The sequence below is a fragment of the Oncorhynchus mykiss genome, chromosome 25 (genome assembly GCF_013265735.2).
Source record: "Oncorhynchus mykiss isolate Arlee chromosome 25, USDA_OmykA_1.1, whole genome shotgun sequence".
NCBI lineage: Eukaryota > Metazoa > Chordata > Actinopteri > Salmoniformes > Salmonidae > Oncorhynchus > Oncorhynchus mykiss.
In genome coordinates, this window is record NC_048589.1 from 27,086,644 (window position 1) to 27,103,614 (window position 16,971).

The 16,971-nt window shown below is 44.3% G+C and overlaps 2 protein-coding genes across 5 annotated transcripts in view; both read left to right on the forward strand.

Moving 5' to 3' along the window:
- The window catches only part of LOC110505721 (protein Daple), a 111,321-nt gene extending 98,254 nt beyond the window's left edge, over positions 1-13,067 (forward strand). For 3 of the 4 annotated variants that reach the window (XM_021585116.2, XM_036962394.1, XM_036962395.1), the window contains one exon: positions 1,383-2,705. In XM_021585116.2, the coding sequence (XP_021440791.2) occupies positions 1,383-2,357 (975 nt within the window). In that variant the 3' untranslated portion in view covers positions 2,358-2,705. Of the gene's footprint in view, positions 1-1,382; positions 2,706-6,540; positions 6,626-12,951 lie in introns of those variants that run through there. The other variant, XM_036962396.1, reaches the window with a different exon arrangement.
- Positions 13,030-14,907, forward strand: LOC110505722 (ovarian cancer G-protein coupled receptor 1). The gene has a single exon (XM_036962397.1). The coding sequence runs from the start codon at positions 13,055-13,057 to the stop codon at positions 14,126-14,128; it is 1,074 nt and encodes a 357-aa protein (XP_036818292.1). The 5' UTR covers positions 13,030-13,054; the 3' UTR covers positions 14,129-14,907.
- Positions 14,908-16,971: the final 2,064 nt, after the last annotated feature.

The following is a 16,971-nucleotide window of genomic DNA, read 5'->3' on the forward strand; positions in this document are numbered from 1 at the left end:
TTGGAAAAGGATTCCAGGTGAAGCTGGTTGAGTGCCAAGAGTGTGCAAAGATGTCATCGAGGCAAAGGGTGGCTACTTTGAAGAATCTCAAATATAAAATATATTTGTATTTGTTGAACACCTTTTTTGGTTACTACATGATTCCATAGGTGTTATTTCATGTCTTCACTATTATTCTACAATGTAGAATTGTTTTTAAATAAAGAAAAACCCTTGAATGAGTAGATGTGTCCAAACGTTTGACTGGTACTGTATTTGCACATCGTTACAACCCTGTATATAGACATAATATGACATTTGAAATGTCTTTATTCTTTTGAAACTTTTGTGAGTAATGTTTACTGTTCATTTTTATTGTTTATTTCACTTTTGTTTATCTATTTCACTTGCTTTGGCAATGTAAACATTTCCCATGCCAATAAAGCCCCTTGAGAAAGAGATTAACGCCTTGCTCTCTTTCTATCTCTCTGAATGCATTGACCAATCTGATTGTTTTGTGCCCCTCTAACCACTTAAAACACAAAAACTAATTAAGACGCTTAACTAATTTTGATTGAGCCCTGTTGATGCCTAAACACCCATTGTTCCAAAAGTGCTGTTCCCAAAGTGCTGTATTGATTGATACCTGAGCAGTGGCGTTACCTCACAGTCCCTGTATTTTTATTTAATTATTTTTTACCCCTTTTTCTCCGCAATTAGTAGTAGTTACTGTCTTGTCTCATCGCTGCAACTCCCGTACGGACTCGGGAGAGGCGAAGGTCGAGAGGTCCTCCGAAACACAACCCAACCAAACCACACTGCTTCTTGACACAACGCACATCCAACCCGGAAGCCAGCCGCACCAATGTGTCGGAGGAAACACCTAGCGACCTGGTCAGCGTGCACTGCGCCCGGCCTGCCACAGGAGTCGCTAGTGCGCGATGAGACAAGGATATCCCTGCCGGCCAAACCCTCCCTAACCCCAGCTGACGCTGGGCCAATTGTGCGCCGCCCCATGAGCGAACCCAGAATCTCTGGTGGCACAGCATTAGACCACTGCGCCACCCGGGAGGCCCCTCAGTCCCTGTATTCTTAATGGTGCAGGTAGGTGAGACCAAATCAATACTTCACCTTGTTTATAAAAGGATTTCTTAAATTAGTTTTCTTATCGTCTCATTGGCTGTTATCCCTGCGAGCAGTAGGCCGGGGAATCTTTAATGCTGTTTAACGGACACCATCTAAACAAACACTGATTGGATCAGTCTGATGTCTGTACAGTAATCCAGGAATTTGAGCATGGAGAGTTATAGCTCTGGATGGACTCCCTCCCTGGGTGATGAGGGTTTATTTCCTTGATGAACCTGTCTACGTACTGTTTCTGTCTCCCTTCTCCCTCCCCTCAGGTGCTGTCAGGCAGTCGGGAAGATCTGGTGGCGGACTACTTCAACCCATTAGAACAGAGAGAGAGATCCACCCTTTGTCGGCCCTCTCCTCTGAGAGATGGAGCCAAGACCCCCACCAGCTATGTTACGCCCACTGTGAAGAGAGACACAGACCTCCACCGGGCTGGTGAGGGGCCAGGCAGGACCTCCAAACCAGGCCAGTGTGTCAAGCCCAGTGTCCTGCTACAAGAGGGATCCACCTCCATGCCCCAGTCCCACTCAGAGACCCTACCCAACCGGACCAGCAACGGGTTAGGGACAGGGGGGCGGCCTTTACCCCTGGGACCCTTTGCACCCTATGGAGGAGGTCTGGGCAGCAGCAGTTTGTCTCGGACCTTCAGCCTGGCCTCCGCTGACTTGCTGCGCTCCAATGGTCCAGGTAGCTACCGGCCAGACATGGAGGCAGGAGGCTCGCCCAGCCGAGGTGGTGGGGATGGGGTGGTCAGGAGGCCTGGGGCTGGAGCCACGGCCAGGGAGCGCCCCCAGTCTGCCAGGTTAGCAGGACCCTTGGACATCGACCCCCGCAGACTGTCTCTGGCTCCACCCAAAGAGGAACCTCTCAACCTGGCCCCTCCCCAGCACCACTCCTCCTCCCTGTCCCTGCAGCCCAAGTGCTACGGAGGGAGAACAACACCAGGCTCCACTCCCAGGAACAACAGCCCCAGCTCCGGACTGCAGCCACAAGGACAGCCCACCCGCCAGAAGAACCACTGTGGGGAGGTTGCCATGTTGAGGGCAGCGCCGGATCTGAGGCTGGAGGAGCCACAGGAGGGGGATGCGAGGCTCCAGGCTGACTGCCCGCTGCTGAAGAAACCAGAGGTGGCGGGAGGAGAGGGGCTGAGCTGCAGCACAGAGGAGCACCCCAGGAGCACCTCCGCCTCCCCAGACCCCAACAACGACCCTCAGACTGTATGGTATGAGTACGGCTGTGTCTAGGAGCCGTTATTGTAGTGGCAGGCCTCAGTACTTTACAAAAACTTTTCTTCCTGCTAAACCACAGGATGCCTGGTCTGGCACCGCTAGGCTGGTCCTCACTGTACTGGACCACGTCCTTTCTGTTTCTGACCATTTGAAACTTCCTAGCTGCTTTTAACGCTTCATAAAGGAAATTCTACCCCAAAGAGACCACCACACCACAGGGTGCTGTACCCAGCTGGCAACATATGGTTGATTTGATTTGCATGACCAACACGTGGGCATGGTACTTGGGACCGCCAGTGCCGCAGTTACATTAACATGTACAGGAATGCTTTGAGGAAGGCAAAAGCACTAGAGAGAAAAAAACATTTGTTGCTATTGGACAACACTGGTTGCTCTATGTGCACTGTATGCACAGCACAGTGGGTCTGGCCCTGTCCAATGAGTTCTATTCTGAATCTGAAAAACTAACATTTTGGGGAAGGAGAGAAAGACCACTCCCAGAGTAATTGCATGGTAAGGTCTGTCCTCCAGTGACACATTACTGGAAATGGGTCAGCTCCCACTTTGAACATGCTGTTTTCTGTTGCGTCTGTGGGTGACCCAAACTATGGGCCTTTGCGTATATCTCATCTCAAAGTGAAACTGGCTTGTGGGGAGCATGTAATTCATCCCATATCTGTTTTTGTGTACGCGAGGCAGGACGAAACAGGCAGATATACCATAGAGGGAGGGAACACCAGACTGACCAACTCATGAAGAGAGACAAAGCAGGGCTTTTTGTAGCAAGAGGGGACCATTTCTGGAGGAAAGGATTGAGTGAGTTTAAGATGAAGAAAGACAGAGATTTGGAGATGATTGACATTATGGTGATGATGGACAGAGAGCAATTAAGAAAGATGAATGAGAGTTTCAGAGACATTGGTCAGGTTGAAGAATTAAAAAATTATATGTAAAATGTTCTCCATGACTAACCACCATTAATGCCCCAGAAAACTGATCCCTATACAATAGAACACTGTCGGTGTGATGTCTTGTATGTGCAGAAAATAAATCTTATTTTCCAAATACAATCCAAAGATTGACAAGACAAGGATGAATATGTAGATGTGTCTGAAGACGGGATACATTTTTATTACAGAAAGCTAATCGGTGACATTATCAACAAGAGGCTATTAAAGGCTTGTCTTTTTAGTTTTTAATTATTGATAGTGTTGGAATTATTATGTTTTGTATATATTTTTTTACACCGCTACCCAGCTCTAAAATGTCAGTAAGACTCAATGTATTTATTATGTTCCTCTCAAATGACAAAACTATGTCTGCTTGTTTGTGTTTTTATCTTCTCACCTAAATGAGTTTGTTGTGAAGTTGAGTGTGTGGTTCACTAAGGGTGGTGTCATTTTGAATTGTGCACAACCTCTCATTCTCTTAATGTATTGATGCGTTTTCTGTATTAGTAAAAAGCCAGTGGATAAAAATCTCATTAGACTCCTCTATTAGGTAGATGACTAGTCCGTCTATTAGAGGTGTATTATAGTACAGTTGAAATCAGAAGTGTACATACACTTAGGTTGGAGTCATTAAAACTCATTTTTCAACCACTCCACAAATTTCTTGCTAACAAACAATAGTTTTGGCAAGTCGGTTAGGACATCTACTTTGTGCATAACACAAGCAATTTTCCAACAATTGTTTACAGACAGATTATTTAATTTATAATTCACTGTATCACAATTCCAGTGGGACAGAGGTTTTTGAGTCAATTGTAGGTAGGCCTTGAAATACATCCACATCTTCAAACTCAGTGCCTCTTTACTTGACATCATGGAAAAATCTAAAGAAATCAGCCAAGACCTCAGAGAGAAAAAAATTGTAGACCTCCACAAGTATGGTTCATCCTTGGGAGCAATTTACAAATGCCTGAGGGTACCACGTTCATCTGTGCAAACAATAGTATGCAAGTATAAACACCATGGGACCACACAGCCATCATACCGCTCAGGAAGGAGACGTGTTCGGTCTCCTAGAGATGAACGTACTTTGGTGCGAAAAGTGCAACTCAATCCCAGATCAACAGCAAAGGACCATGTGAAGATGCTGGAGGAAATGGGTACAAAAGTATCTATATCCATAGTAAAATGAGTCCTATATCGACATAACCTGAAAGGCCGCTCAGCAAGGAAGAAGCCAATGCTCCAAAACCGCCATAAAGAAGCCAGACTACGGGTTACAACTGCACATGCGGACAAAGATTGTACTTTTTGGAGAAATGTCCTCTGGTCTGATGAAACAAAAATAGAACTGTTTGGCCGTAATGACCATAGTTATGTTTGTAGGAAAAAGGGGAGGCTTGCAAGCCGAAGAACACCATCCCAGCCGTGAAGCACTGGAGTGGCAGCATCATGATGTGGGGGTGCTTTGCTGCAGGAGGGACTGGTGCACTTCACAAAGTAGATGGCATCATGAGATGGGGAAATTATGTGGATATATTGAAGCAACATCTCAAGACATCAGTCAGGAAGTTAAAGCTTGGTCGCAAATGGGTCTTCCAAATGGACAATGACCCCAAGCATACTTCCAAAGTTGTGGCAAAATGGCTTAAGGACAACAAAGTCAAGGAATTGAAGTGGCCATCACAAAGCCTTGACCTCAATCCCATAGAAAATGTGTGGGCAAAATTGAAAAAGCGTGTGCGAGCAAGGAGGCCTACAAACATGACTCAGTTACACCAGCTCTGTCAGGAGGAATGGGCCACGATTCACCCAACTTATTGTGGGAAGCTTGTGGAAGGCTACCCAAAATGTTTGACCCAAAACAATTTAAAGGCAATGCTACCAAATGCTAATTGAGTGTATGTAAACTTCTGACCCACTGGGAATGTGATGAAAGAAATAAAGCTGAAATAAATCACTACTATTATTCTGATATTTCACTTCTTAAAATAAAGTGGTGATCCTAACTGACCTAAGACAGGGAATTTTTACTTGTATTAAATGTCAGGAATTTTGAAAAACTGAGTTTAAATGTATTTGGCTAAGGTGTATGTAAAATTCCGACTTCAACTGTATATACTGTAAGATATGTAAACATTATGTAGTAGAGCATGAAAATATTTGGCACTCAGATCTTCCTTCAACTTGGTCTATTCAGATACCAAACAGATTGATCAAAGGTTGGCATGATTGGCATTCCCCAGAGGAATATCATCTGTTTGCTGTGGATCACACACAGGCCTAGGCAGGTAGCCTAGCAGTTAAGAGCGTTGAGCCAGTAACCGGAAGGTTGCTGGTTTGAATACCCGAGCCGGCAAGGTGGACAAATCTACCGTTCTGCCCTTGAGCAAGGCAGTTAACCAACAACAACAACTGCTCTTCGGGCGCTGATGACATGGATGGCACCTCCCTGATTCAGAGTTAAACATTTCTGGTGAATCCATTCAGTTGTGGAACTGACTAGGTATCCTCCTTTCTTGCCTCTCTTTTCTATGCACAATACGTGTTCCATCACCATGTGTTTTGTCCGACTGGTACGTCGGTTCTGTGTATACTGTACAGTAGGTTAGAGATTGGAGTTTGATAATCGCGACCAAACACTACTAAAAAACACTACTAAAAAATGACTAGTTATGACAGACCTACAAACGTGCAAAGATACTGGAATTTAAATATTGCAGATGTTTGTGATTTGTTTTCATAGGTTAATGAAGATGCAGACCTTTTTTGTCCAAAAACAATTGAAACCTTTTTCAATAAAGTTTTGTAAAATGTAGTTTCTCCTGGCTGTCTTTGTAGGCCAATTTATGTTACTGTGTGACAATAGTCAGGGTAATACGTGATGGCATTACCCACACCATGCCACTGCTAAAATCTTATTAGAGTGTCAATCCCAGCATTTATCGCATGAATAGACACAGTAGGAGTGTAGTTTACTGGAAGGAGGAGGACAGGGAATTCACTCACACGATGAGTGACATAGATGCAGTTCAAGATGTCCTGCAGTGGCGCAACGAGAATTCTTATCATGAAAGTGTGCTTTTGATATATATTTTACTCACCTCCCACACATTTCTCGGGAAACTGTTCTGTGGCGCTGAGGGAAACACATTGGGACCACCTGCCTCACGTTCCTCAGTGGCACTCTTGTGTGGTACAGCAGCGTTACTTTCGTGTTAGTAAAAAAATAGCGATTCTTTCTTCAGAGCACTGACGGAGTTGCTACCGAGAAACCTATGGACTCACCATCAGACAGCGCGCGCCCAGCCTGTTACAAGGGGAGCAGATAAGGTAAACATATTTTTCTTTTATTTATCCTATCTTTATAATAATGCAAACACGTGCTTTATTTTGTAACACGTGCATTATTTAGTCAACTGTATATTCTAAACCTTGTCCATTGCACCACAGACTCATTCTATGTATAAAAACAATTGCCTCTCTCTTTCTATATATATATATATATATATATATATATATATATATATATATATATATATATATATATATATATATATATATAAGCCTTGGTCGCTCTAATTGGTTTTTAAAACTATTGTTTCAAATGACCATCTTTGCAAATAATTCCTAAATGCTGTGCTATTGCAATTATACAATAGGCTTTCCAGTGTTTGTCTGAGGGAAGTAGCCTAAATTGTGTATATTATAGAATACAATTTTAGCTTCTTCTAATGCAACTATCTAAATAAACATCATGTAGGCTATACTGAAAAAAGAATAAAACAGAATGCTGTGTTGTGGACAGTATTTAGCCAGAGTATATATATTGTGGACAGATTTCAGCTTGGAGACCAATGCGGTAACAGGTGCAAGGTTTGGAAAGGTTTGTCTATATTGTTAAGTGGGTAATATAAATTATTCTAGCTTTTAAAATATTACACTGTCCAAGCTGTCATTGTCCAATACCTCTGCAAGTGAGTATGGTGGAATAATTATTCTATGGGCGTTTAGGACAAGAAGTAGGAAGTCAAACTAAGAGGACAAGTCAATGTGCCAATGCATTCTTTTTGTGGTCCCCCAGTGACTTGAAGTTTTTCTAAATGGGCCAAGTAATGCCCTCAGGGTGCCAGTCTTCGTCTCCGGTGCATTGGTCTATGAATGATTGGTCTATGACTGAATAGGTTGACTGGCATTGAGCTATGAACTGGTTCGGATTTAGTCACTCACACACAAACACACTTGCCTCAAGCAAGTGGCTCTTTGGAAAGCCGATTAGATACTGCTGAAATTAAACCGACATGAATTTGATCTCTATACTCATGGCTGACTCACAGCACAGGAGTGCTTTTCAGTTAGACATTACCTCCAAGGTCTGATTGCTGCTAATTGTGCTGTAATGATTGTGGTCTGCAGTCTTTATTGTGCCGAAAAGCTCCCCCCTGCCAGAATCCCCCCCTCCCTTCGCATTAGTCCCCCTTTCAAGCAAGTTGCAGCAATGAAGAATTGAGTGTGTGCACGTTCACGCGAAGGGGAGGAGAATTCTGGAAGGGGGAGCTTTTCGGCGCAACACCGGCACTGGTGGAGAAAGTTAGGATATGTACCTGGGTGGTTCTTGAAAGTCAGGACACTCCTTGTCTGGCAGGGAAACCTTTATTATAGATTTTGTAGCATTATTTGAGATTAAAATGTACATTTACCAACATGTTATCAGGAAAAATATTTGTCTGTGAATTTTCTAAATACTTATTAAATTCCATGTCGGCTCTATGACTGGAAATGACATTGACCGGAGCAAAGGATCCCAATTTCAAACTCTCCAAATGGGTATTAACTGAAAAAGGATCTTATGTAGTTTCTTGCAATAGCCCTATCTGAATTCAAATAATATTTATTTCAAAACTGTGATTCCAAAATGTGGTCAACTAGTATCCTCAATGAATAATACATGAGCAGAGTCAGCTATACCATAAGCATGGACCCCATCATGTCCTAATTACGTTTAAACTTTTTTTTCAGGACCCTATCTTTCAAAGATAATTCGTAAAAATCCAAAGAACTTCAAAGATCTTCATTGTGAAGTGTTTAAACACTGTTTCCCATGCTTGTTCAATGAACCATAAACAATTAATGAACATGCACCTGTGGAACAGTCATTAAGACACTAACAGCTTACAGACGGTAGGCAATTAAGGTCACAGTTATGAAAACTTAGGACACTAAAGAGGCCTTTCTACTGACTCTGAAAAACACCCAAAGAAAGATGCCCAGGGTCCCTGCTCATCTGCGTGAACGTGCCTTAGGCATGCTGCAAGGAGGCATGCGGACTGCAGATGTGGTCAGGGCAATACATTGCAATGTCCATACTGTGAGACGCCTAAGACAGCTCTACAGGGAGACAGGACAGACAGCTGATCATCCTCGCAGTGGCAGACCATGTGTAACACCACCTGCACAGGATCTGTACATCCGAACATCACACCTGCGGTACTGATACAGGATGGCAACAACAACTGCCCGAGTTACACCAGGAACACACAATCCTTCCATCAGTGCTCAGACTGTCCTCAATAGGCTGAGAGAGGCTGGACTGAGGGCTTGTAGGCCTGTTGTAGTAAGGCAGGTCCTCACCAGACATCACCGGCAACAACGTCGCCTATGTGCACAAAACCACTGTCGCTGGACCAGACAGGACCTGCAAAAAGTGTTCTTCACTGACGAGTCGCGGTTTTGTCTCACCAGGGGTGATGGTCGGATTAGTGTTTATTGTTGAAGAAATGAGCGTTACACCGAGGCCTGTACTCTGGAGCGGGATCGATTTGGAGGTGGAGGGTCCGTCATGGTCTGGGGCGGTGTGTCACAGCATCATCGGACTGAGCTTGTTGTCATTACAGGCAATCTCAATGCTGTGCATTACAGGGAAGACATCCTCCTCCCTCATGTGGTACCCTTCCTGCAGGCTCATCCTGACATGACCCTCCAGCATGACGATGCCACCAGCCATGCTGCTCGTTCTGTGCGTGATTTCCTGCAAGACAGGAATGTCAATGTTCTGCCATGGCCAGCGAAGAGCCCGGATCTCAATCCCATTGAGCACGCCCGGGACCTGTTGGATCAGACGGTGAGGGCTAGGGCCATTCCTACCAGAAATGTCTGGAAACTTGCAGGTGCCTCGGTGGAAGAGTGGGGTAACATCTCACAGCAACAACTGGCAAATCTGGTGCAGTCCATGAGGAGGAGATGCACTGCAGTACTTAATGCAGCTGGTGGCCACATCAGATACTAACTGTTACTTTTGATTTTTTCTCCCCTTTGTTCAGGGACACATTATTCAATTTCTGTTAGTCACATGTCTGTGGAACTTGTTCAGTTTATGTCTCAATTGTTGAATCTAGTTATGTTCATACAAATATTTACACATGTTGAGTTTGCTGAAAATAAACGCAGTTGACAGTGAGAGGGCGTTTATTTTTTTGCTGAGTTTAGTGCAAAAAGACAACCCATGGTCTGTAAAGTTCTCTAATTTTGATAGACTTAAACAAATATTGGAATCTCCACTGCCACATTTAATTCGGTTTTAGAGTTATAAAGCAACTGAGGAAAAACAATCGCTACTTTGTATACCATTTGAATAAAGACATGTTTTATTTGTCAACACTGTAAGACATCAACTGTCAGATTTTTGTCTAACATCAACTCATTAAGAGTGCTGATAGTTCTGATAATGGTTATTAGGGATTTTCATGTGAATAGTTTTCCATATTTTACAAATGTTTGTATTCAACTTTTATTTTTAGAGGCAAAAATATGTCTGTTTTGAGTATCTAATCAACTCTGTCAGTGGATTGTCAACTCCTTCACTGACCTTTTTTTTTTAGGGGGGGGGGGGGGGGGGGGGGGGGGGTCAATATTCTGGAAAAATATTTGAAGTACTGTTCTGATGCTTAAACTATTGAAGTATTTCATGTGCTAGACCTAAGGTATAATGCTTGCTTTAAATGTTTTGTTTTCTAAATCTAGAAAAACATGTCCTGTAGTATTTTAATAGTGCTATAAAACAAAAATACAGGGGAGATACAGGGGAGATACAGGGGGGATTCTGTTATTGATCTAACATATTCATACTTGAAATCCTAATCCAATATCAATCAGTAGCTAATGTTCTTTATTGGACCATTCAACATTTTACATCAAAAAACAAACGTGTGTTTGTAATTGGATAATTGCAGTTAGTACCGCCCTTTTTCACTCTGCTTCAAAACATTTGATGCCTACTGAACACACCCCTTCCTACACTCATCAGTATCAGTTGTGATGGTTTATGGTTTTGTGTTGACTTATATCTCCATCTGCAGATGGGCCTATTCAGACATGTTATGAGAACAAAGGTAAGAGCAGAGTAACTCTGATGGATATTTTCATTATGGAATATTATCACAAAGTAGGAAGGACCTGTGAGGGTAATGATGCATTTTAATATTTCATCACTACATTCTTGATTATCATAATGTTGATTTGAGATGAGAGCTAATTATTTATTTTTTACAATGAGCATATGGCTGTGAAGTCATGACTGGGACGATGTTATCTTGATCTCTTCTCTGTCCTGCAGGCCTGTTGTGGAGGTTTAGGCTATGTCTGAATTCTCCACCCTTCTCTTGAAGTGTGCACTTGCATAGGATGGGTGTAAGAATTGTCAGGAGGCAGTTTCCTCCATTGCTAAATTAATGCAAGAAAGTGTGCAAGTGCACACTTCAGATGGTTGGCAAATCAGGACATAGCCCTAGTCAGAGAAAGTGGGGAAAACTGTTCCCTGATCTCCTCAGTCCTCCTGATGTCCCTCACAGGAGCACAGGAAAATCACTCTAATTGGAGGTCTGGAGTTGTGGGGGAACACAAAACACACACAGCAGAAAGAGAGAAGCTATGGTGATCAAATCAAACTTTATTTGTCACATGCGTCGAATACAACAAGTGTAGACCTTGCCGTGAAATGCTTACTTGCAAGCCCTTAACCAACAGTGCAGTTCAAGAAGAGTTAAGAAAATATTTACCAAATAAACTAAATTAAAAAGTAACACAATAACATAACAATAACGAGGCAATATGCAAGGGGTACCCCCCAATGTGCGGGGGTCCATGTTAGAGGTCATTTGTACATGTAGGTAGGGGTGAAGTGATAATGCATAGATAATAAACAGCGAGGAGCAGCAGTGTACAAAACAAAGGGGGGTGGGGTGTCAATGTAATTGTTTGTTGGCCATTTTATTAGTTGTTCTGCAGTCTTATGGCTTGGGGGTAGAAGCTGTTAAGGAGCCTTTGGGTCCTAGACTTGGCACTCCGGTACTGCTTGCCATGCGGTAGCACAGAAAACAGTCTATGACTTGGGTGACTGCAGTCTCTGACAATTTTATGGGCTTTCCTCTGACACCGCCTATTAAATAGGTCCTGGATGGCAGGAAGCTTGGCCCGAGTGATGTACTGGGCTGTACACACTACCCTCTCTAGTGCCTTAGTCAGATACAGAGCAGTTGCCATAGCAGGCGGCAATGCAACCGGTGCAGCTGTAGAACTTTTTGAAGATCTGGGGACCCATGCCAAATCTTTTCAGTCTCCTGAGGGGGAAAAGGTTTTGTCGTGCCCTCTTCACGACTGTCTTGGTGTGTTTGGACCATGATAGATAGTTGGTGATGTGGACACCAAGGAACTTGAAACTCTCAACCCGCTCCACTACAGCCCCGTTGATGTTAATGGGGGCCTGTTCGGCCTGCCTTTACCTGTAGTCCACGATCAGCTACTTAGTCTTGCTCACATTGAGGGAGAGGTTGTTGTCCTGGCACCACACTGCCAGTTCTCTGACCTCCCTATAGGCCGTGTCATCGTTGTCGGTGATCAGGCCTACCACTGTTGTGTCATCAGCAAACTTAATAGTGATGGTGTTGGGGTCGTGTTTGGCCACGCAGTTGTGGGTGAACAGGGAGTACAGGAGGGGACTAAGTACACACCCGAGGGGCCCTAGTGTTGAGGATCAGCGTGGCATATGTGTTGTTGCTTACCCTTACCACCTGGGGGCGGCCTGTCAGGAAGTCCAGGATTCAGTTGCAGAGGGAGGTGTTTAGTCCCAGGGTCCTTAGCTTAGTGATGAGCCTCATGGGCACTATGGTGTTGAACACTGAGCTGTGGTCAATGAATAGCATTCTCACATAGGTGTTCCTTTTGTCCAGGTGGGAAAGGGCAGTGTGGAGTGCAGTAGAGATTGGGTCATCTGGGGATCTGTTGGGGCGGTATGCCATTTGATGCACATAAAGTAGTAACTTCACCCTGATTCCAAACACCTCACAGATTGCAATAGATTTCCTGTCTGAATACTGCAGTGAGAATAGTATGTGTCTACTGCCAATGTTTTTTTGCACACTTTTATAATAAAGTAAAGATGACACTTATGAGTACAATTTGCCAATAGTTGCAACTGTAACATACTGGTATGTTATTTCAAGATGTGAGTGGTCATCGCTATTTCCAGTTGAGTTAAGATTGTCACAGTCTGCTGGTGAAGCCTTGTTCTTAGAATTATATATTTAGACATGGACTATCAGATTACTCTCATCGTATGTATTTTCATTTCAGGACATTGACTTGATTTTTTTTTTCTCTTCCAGAGCTGAGTTGGAGACATGGCCTTTGTGTTGAGTCAACCTAACCATGGGTCTCTCAGCCTGGTAGTGTGTGGGTACTAACAGAAAGGAACATGGCATTTGGGCCATGTCTGGCATGACGATGAACATGTTTAAGGTTGAGTCGGACTACATTAACTGCACCATCAGCCATGAGATCCACCAGTACCTGTTCTCTGGAGCCTACATCCTGGTCCTTCTGATCGGCGTGCCCACCAACGCCTTCTCCCTCTACCACGCCTGGCTGCAGCTGAGAGCCAAGAACGAGCTGGGGGTCTACCTGCTCAACCTGACCATATCGGACCTCCTCTACCTGGCCTCGTTGCCTCTCTGGCTGCAGTACATCTTCCAGGGAGATGACTGGAGCCAAACAGAGTGGCTGTGCCAACTGTGTGGCTTCCTGCTCTATGAAAACATCTATATTAGTATAGGGTTCTTATGTTGTATCTCTATAGACCGTTACCTGGCCGTGGTGTACCCGTTCCACTTCACAGCATTCCGGAGCATGCGGGCAGCTACATTGGCCAGCGCGTTCATCTGGCTGAAAGAGATTGCCGTGGGTGTGGTCTTTTTCCGACACAAGGAACTAAGCACTGACCGCACCAACCAATCGGTTTGCTTTGAGCACTACCCCATGCAACCATGGGAGTATCCAATTAACTACTACCGTTTCTCCGTTGGTTTCCTGTTCCCCCTGGGCATCCTTTCCGTTTCGTATTTCAGAGTCCTGCGGGCAGTCAGGAAGAGCACTGGCACTCAGAGTGCCCAGAAGACCCGCATCAAGCACCTGGTGACCAGCACCATTGTCATATTCCTGGTATGTTTCTCTCCGTACCACGTGTTCCTGCTGCTGCGTACAGTCTTTGAGAGGGACTGCCCCTTCATCATCAGTATCTTCAACTACTATCACTTCTCCCTGCTGCTCACCAGCTTCAACTGTGTGGCTGACCCAGCGCTGTACTGCTTCGTCAGTGAGAGCGCCCAGCAGGGGATCCAGCAGGCCCAGGAGGCCTGTACCCAGGCCCTCTGCTGCAGCTGCCACAGGGGACAGCATAGCCCTGTTACCGCCACCACCACGGGGACAGACTCCAACGAGGTGGCCACCTCCAACGAGAAGGGGACAACAACCGTCACACCGCTGACACAGAACCAGATGATCTAGCAGTAATATAAATAATACATGGGTTTTATAAAGTTCTTTGGAAGGACCTAAAGATGCTTGAAGCTGGAGTCTAGGAGCTGGAACCAGATTTGGATAAGAGGGATGGTGGGAAAGATACTGACAGTGACATGGAACATTCTGCAATGAGATGTCATTAAAAAAAAGTGTTATAGCAGTGCTACAACAGTGTTTTAAGGTAATGTTTTTAATTTTTACAACACTTTCTTTTGAGATAGTTTTGAACTCAAAACTAACTCTATATAGTTGAGCAAAATTCTTCCTGTAACATTTTGTTTCTCTCTCATCACATTATTTAATATTAATTCTCAGGGTTTTAAATCCCAGACGGTGATTTCAGGAGTGACTGACTTCATACCTATCAGCACAGATCAGACATATCAACACGTGACCTAATATATTTCTATCGTAGGTCCTCTAGGATTCTTGGGTTAGATTCTTGCTGCTCAATATCTGTGAATCGCTCCCATTTCAGGGGTATGTAAAGGATTCCTCAACTTAGCTCAGATTCATAAATGACACTGTGTGTAGAGCATAAACAAAAATACATACAAACAGTGAGCTCCAAAAGTATTGGGGCAGTGACAATTTCTGTAATTCAGCACTTTGGATTTTAAGTCATATCCCACCAAAAATGATAACCTCCCCAGTTTATTTTTATTTATTTATTTCACCTTTATTTAACCAGATAGGCTAGTTGAGAACAAGTTCTCATTTGCAACTGCGACCTGGCCAAGATAAAGCGTAGCAATTCGACACATACAACAACACAGAGTTACACATGGAATAAACAAAACATACAGTCAATAATACAGTAGAACAAAAGAAAACAAAAAGTCTATATATAGTGAGTGCAAATGAGGTAAGTTAAGGAAATAAATAGGCCATGGTGGCGAAGTAATTACAATATAGCAATTAAACACTGGAATGGTAGATCGGCATAAGATGAATGTGCAGGTAGAGATACTGGGGTGCAAAGGAGCAAAATAAATAAATAAATACCAGTATGGGGATGAGGTAGGTAGATAGATGGGCTGTTTACAGATAGGCTAAGTACAGGTGCAGTGATCTGTAAACTGCTCTGACAGCTGGTGCTTAAAGCTAGTGAGGGAGATGTGAGTCTCCAGCTTCAGAGGTTTTTGCAATTCGTTCCAGTCATGGGCAGCAGAGAACTGGAAGGACAGACGACCAAAGGAGGAATTGGCTTTGGGGGTGACCAGTGAGATATACCTGCTGGAGCGCGTGCTACGAGTGGGTGCTGCTATGGTGACCAGTGAGCTGAGATAAGGCGGGGCTTTACCTAGCAGAGACTTGTAGATAACCTGTAGCCAGTGGGTTTGGCGACGAGTATGAAGCGAGGGCCAACCAACGAGAGCGTACATGTCGCCATGGTGGGTAGTGTATGGGGCTTTGGTGACAAAACGGATGGCACTGTGATAGACTGCATCCAGTTTGTTGGGTAGAGTGTTGGAGGCTATTTTATATATGACATCACCGAAGTCGAGGATCGGTAGGATGGTCAGTTTTACGAGGGTATGTTTGGCAGCATGAGTGAAGGATGCCTTGTTGCGATATAGGAAGCCGATTCTGGATTTAATTTTGGATTGGAGATGCTTAATGTGAGTCTGGAAGGAGAGTTTACAGTCTAACCAGACACCCAGGTATTTGTAGTTGTCCACGTATTCTAAGTCAGAGCCGTCCAGAGTAGTGATGCTGGACGGGCGAGAAAGTGCAGGCAGCGATCGATTGAAAAGCATGCATTTAGTTTTACTTGCGTTTAAGAGCAGTTGGAGGCCACGAAAGGAGAGTTGTATTGCATTGAAGCTCGTCTGGAGGTTAGTTAACACAGTGTCCAAGGAGGGGCCAGAAGTATACAGAATGGTGTCGAGAATTGAACTCTGTGGCACACCCATAGAGACTGTCAGAGGTCCAGACAACAGGCCCTCCGATTTGACACACTGAACTCTATCAGAGAAGTAGTCGGTAAACCAGACGAGACAATCATTTGAGAAACCAAGGCTGTCGAGTCTGCCAATAAGAATGTTGTGATTGACAGAGTCGAAAGCCTTGGCCAGGTCGATGAATACGGCTGCACAGTAATGTCTCTTATCGATGGCGGTTATGATGTCGTTTAGAACCTTGAGCGTGGCTGAGTTGCACCCATGACCAGCTCTGAAACCAGATTGCATAGCGGAGAAGGTATGGTGGGATTCTAAATGGTCAGTGATCTGTTTGTTAACTTGGCTTTCGAAGACCTTAGAAAGACAGGGTAGGATGGATATAGGTATATAACAGTCTGGGTCTAGAGTGTCACCCCCTTTGAAGAGGGGGATGACCGCGGCAGCTTTCCAATCTTTGGGAATCTCAGACGATACGGAAGAGAGGTTGAACAGGCTAGTAATAGGGGTTGCAACAATTTTGGCAGATCATTTTAGAAAGAGAGGGTCCAGATTGTCTAGCCCGGCTGATTTGTAGGGGTCCAGATTTTGCAGTTCTTTCAGAACATCGGCTATCTGGATTTGGGTAAAGGAGAAATGGTGGGGGCTTTGGCGGGTTGCTGTGGAGGGTGCCAGGCAGTTGACCGGGGTAGGGGTAGCCATGTGGAAAGCATGGCCAGCCGTAGAGAAATGCTTATTGAAATTCTCAATTATAGTGGATTTATCGGTGGTGACAAGTGTTTCCTAGCCTCAGAGCAGTGGGCAGCTGGGAGGAGGTGCTCTTATTCTCCATGGACTTTACAGTGTCCCAGAACTTTTTTGAGTTAGTACTACAGGATGCAAATTTCTGTTTGAAAAAGCTAGCCTTAGCTTTTCTAACTGCCTGTG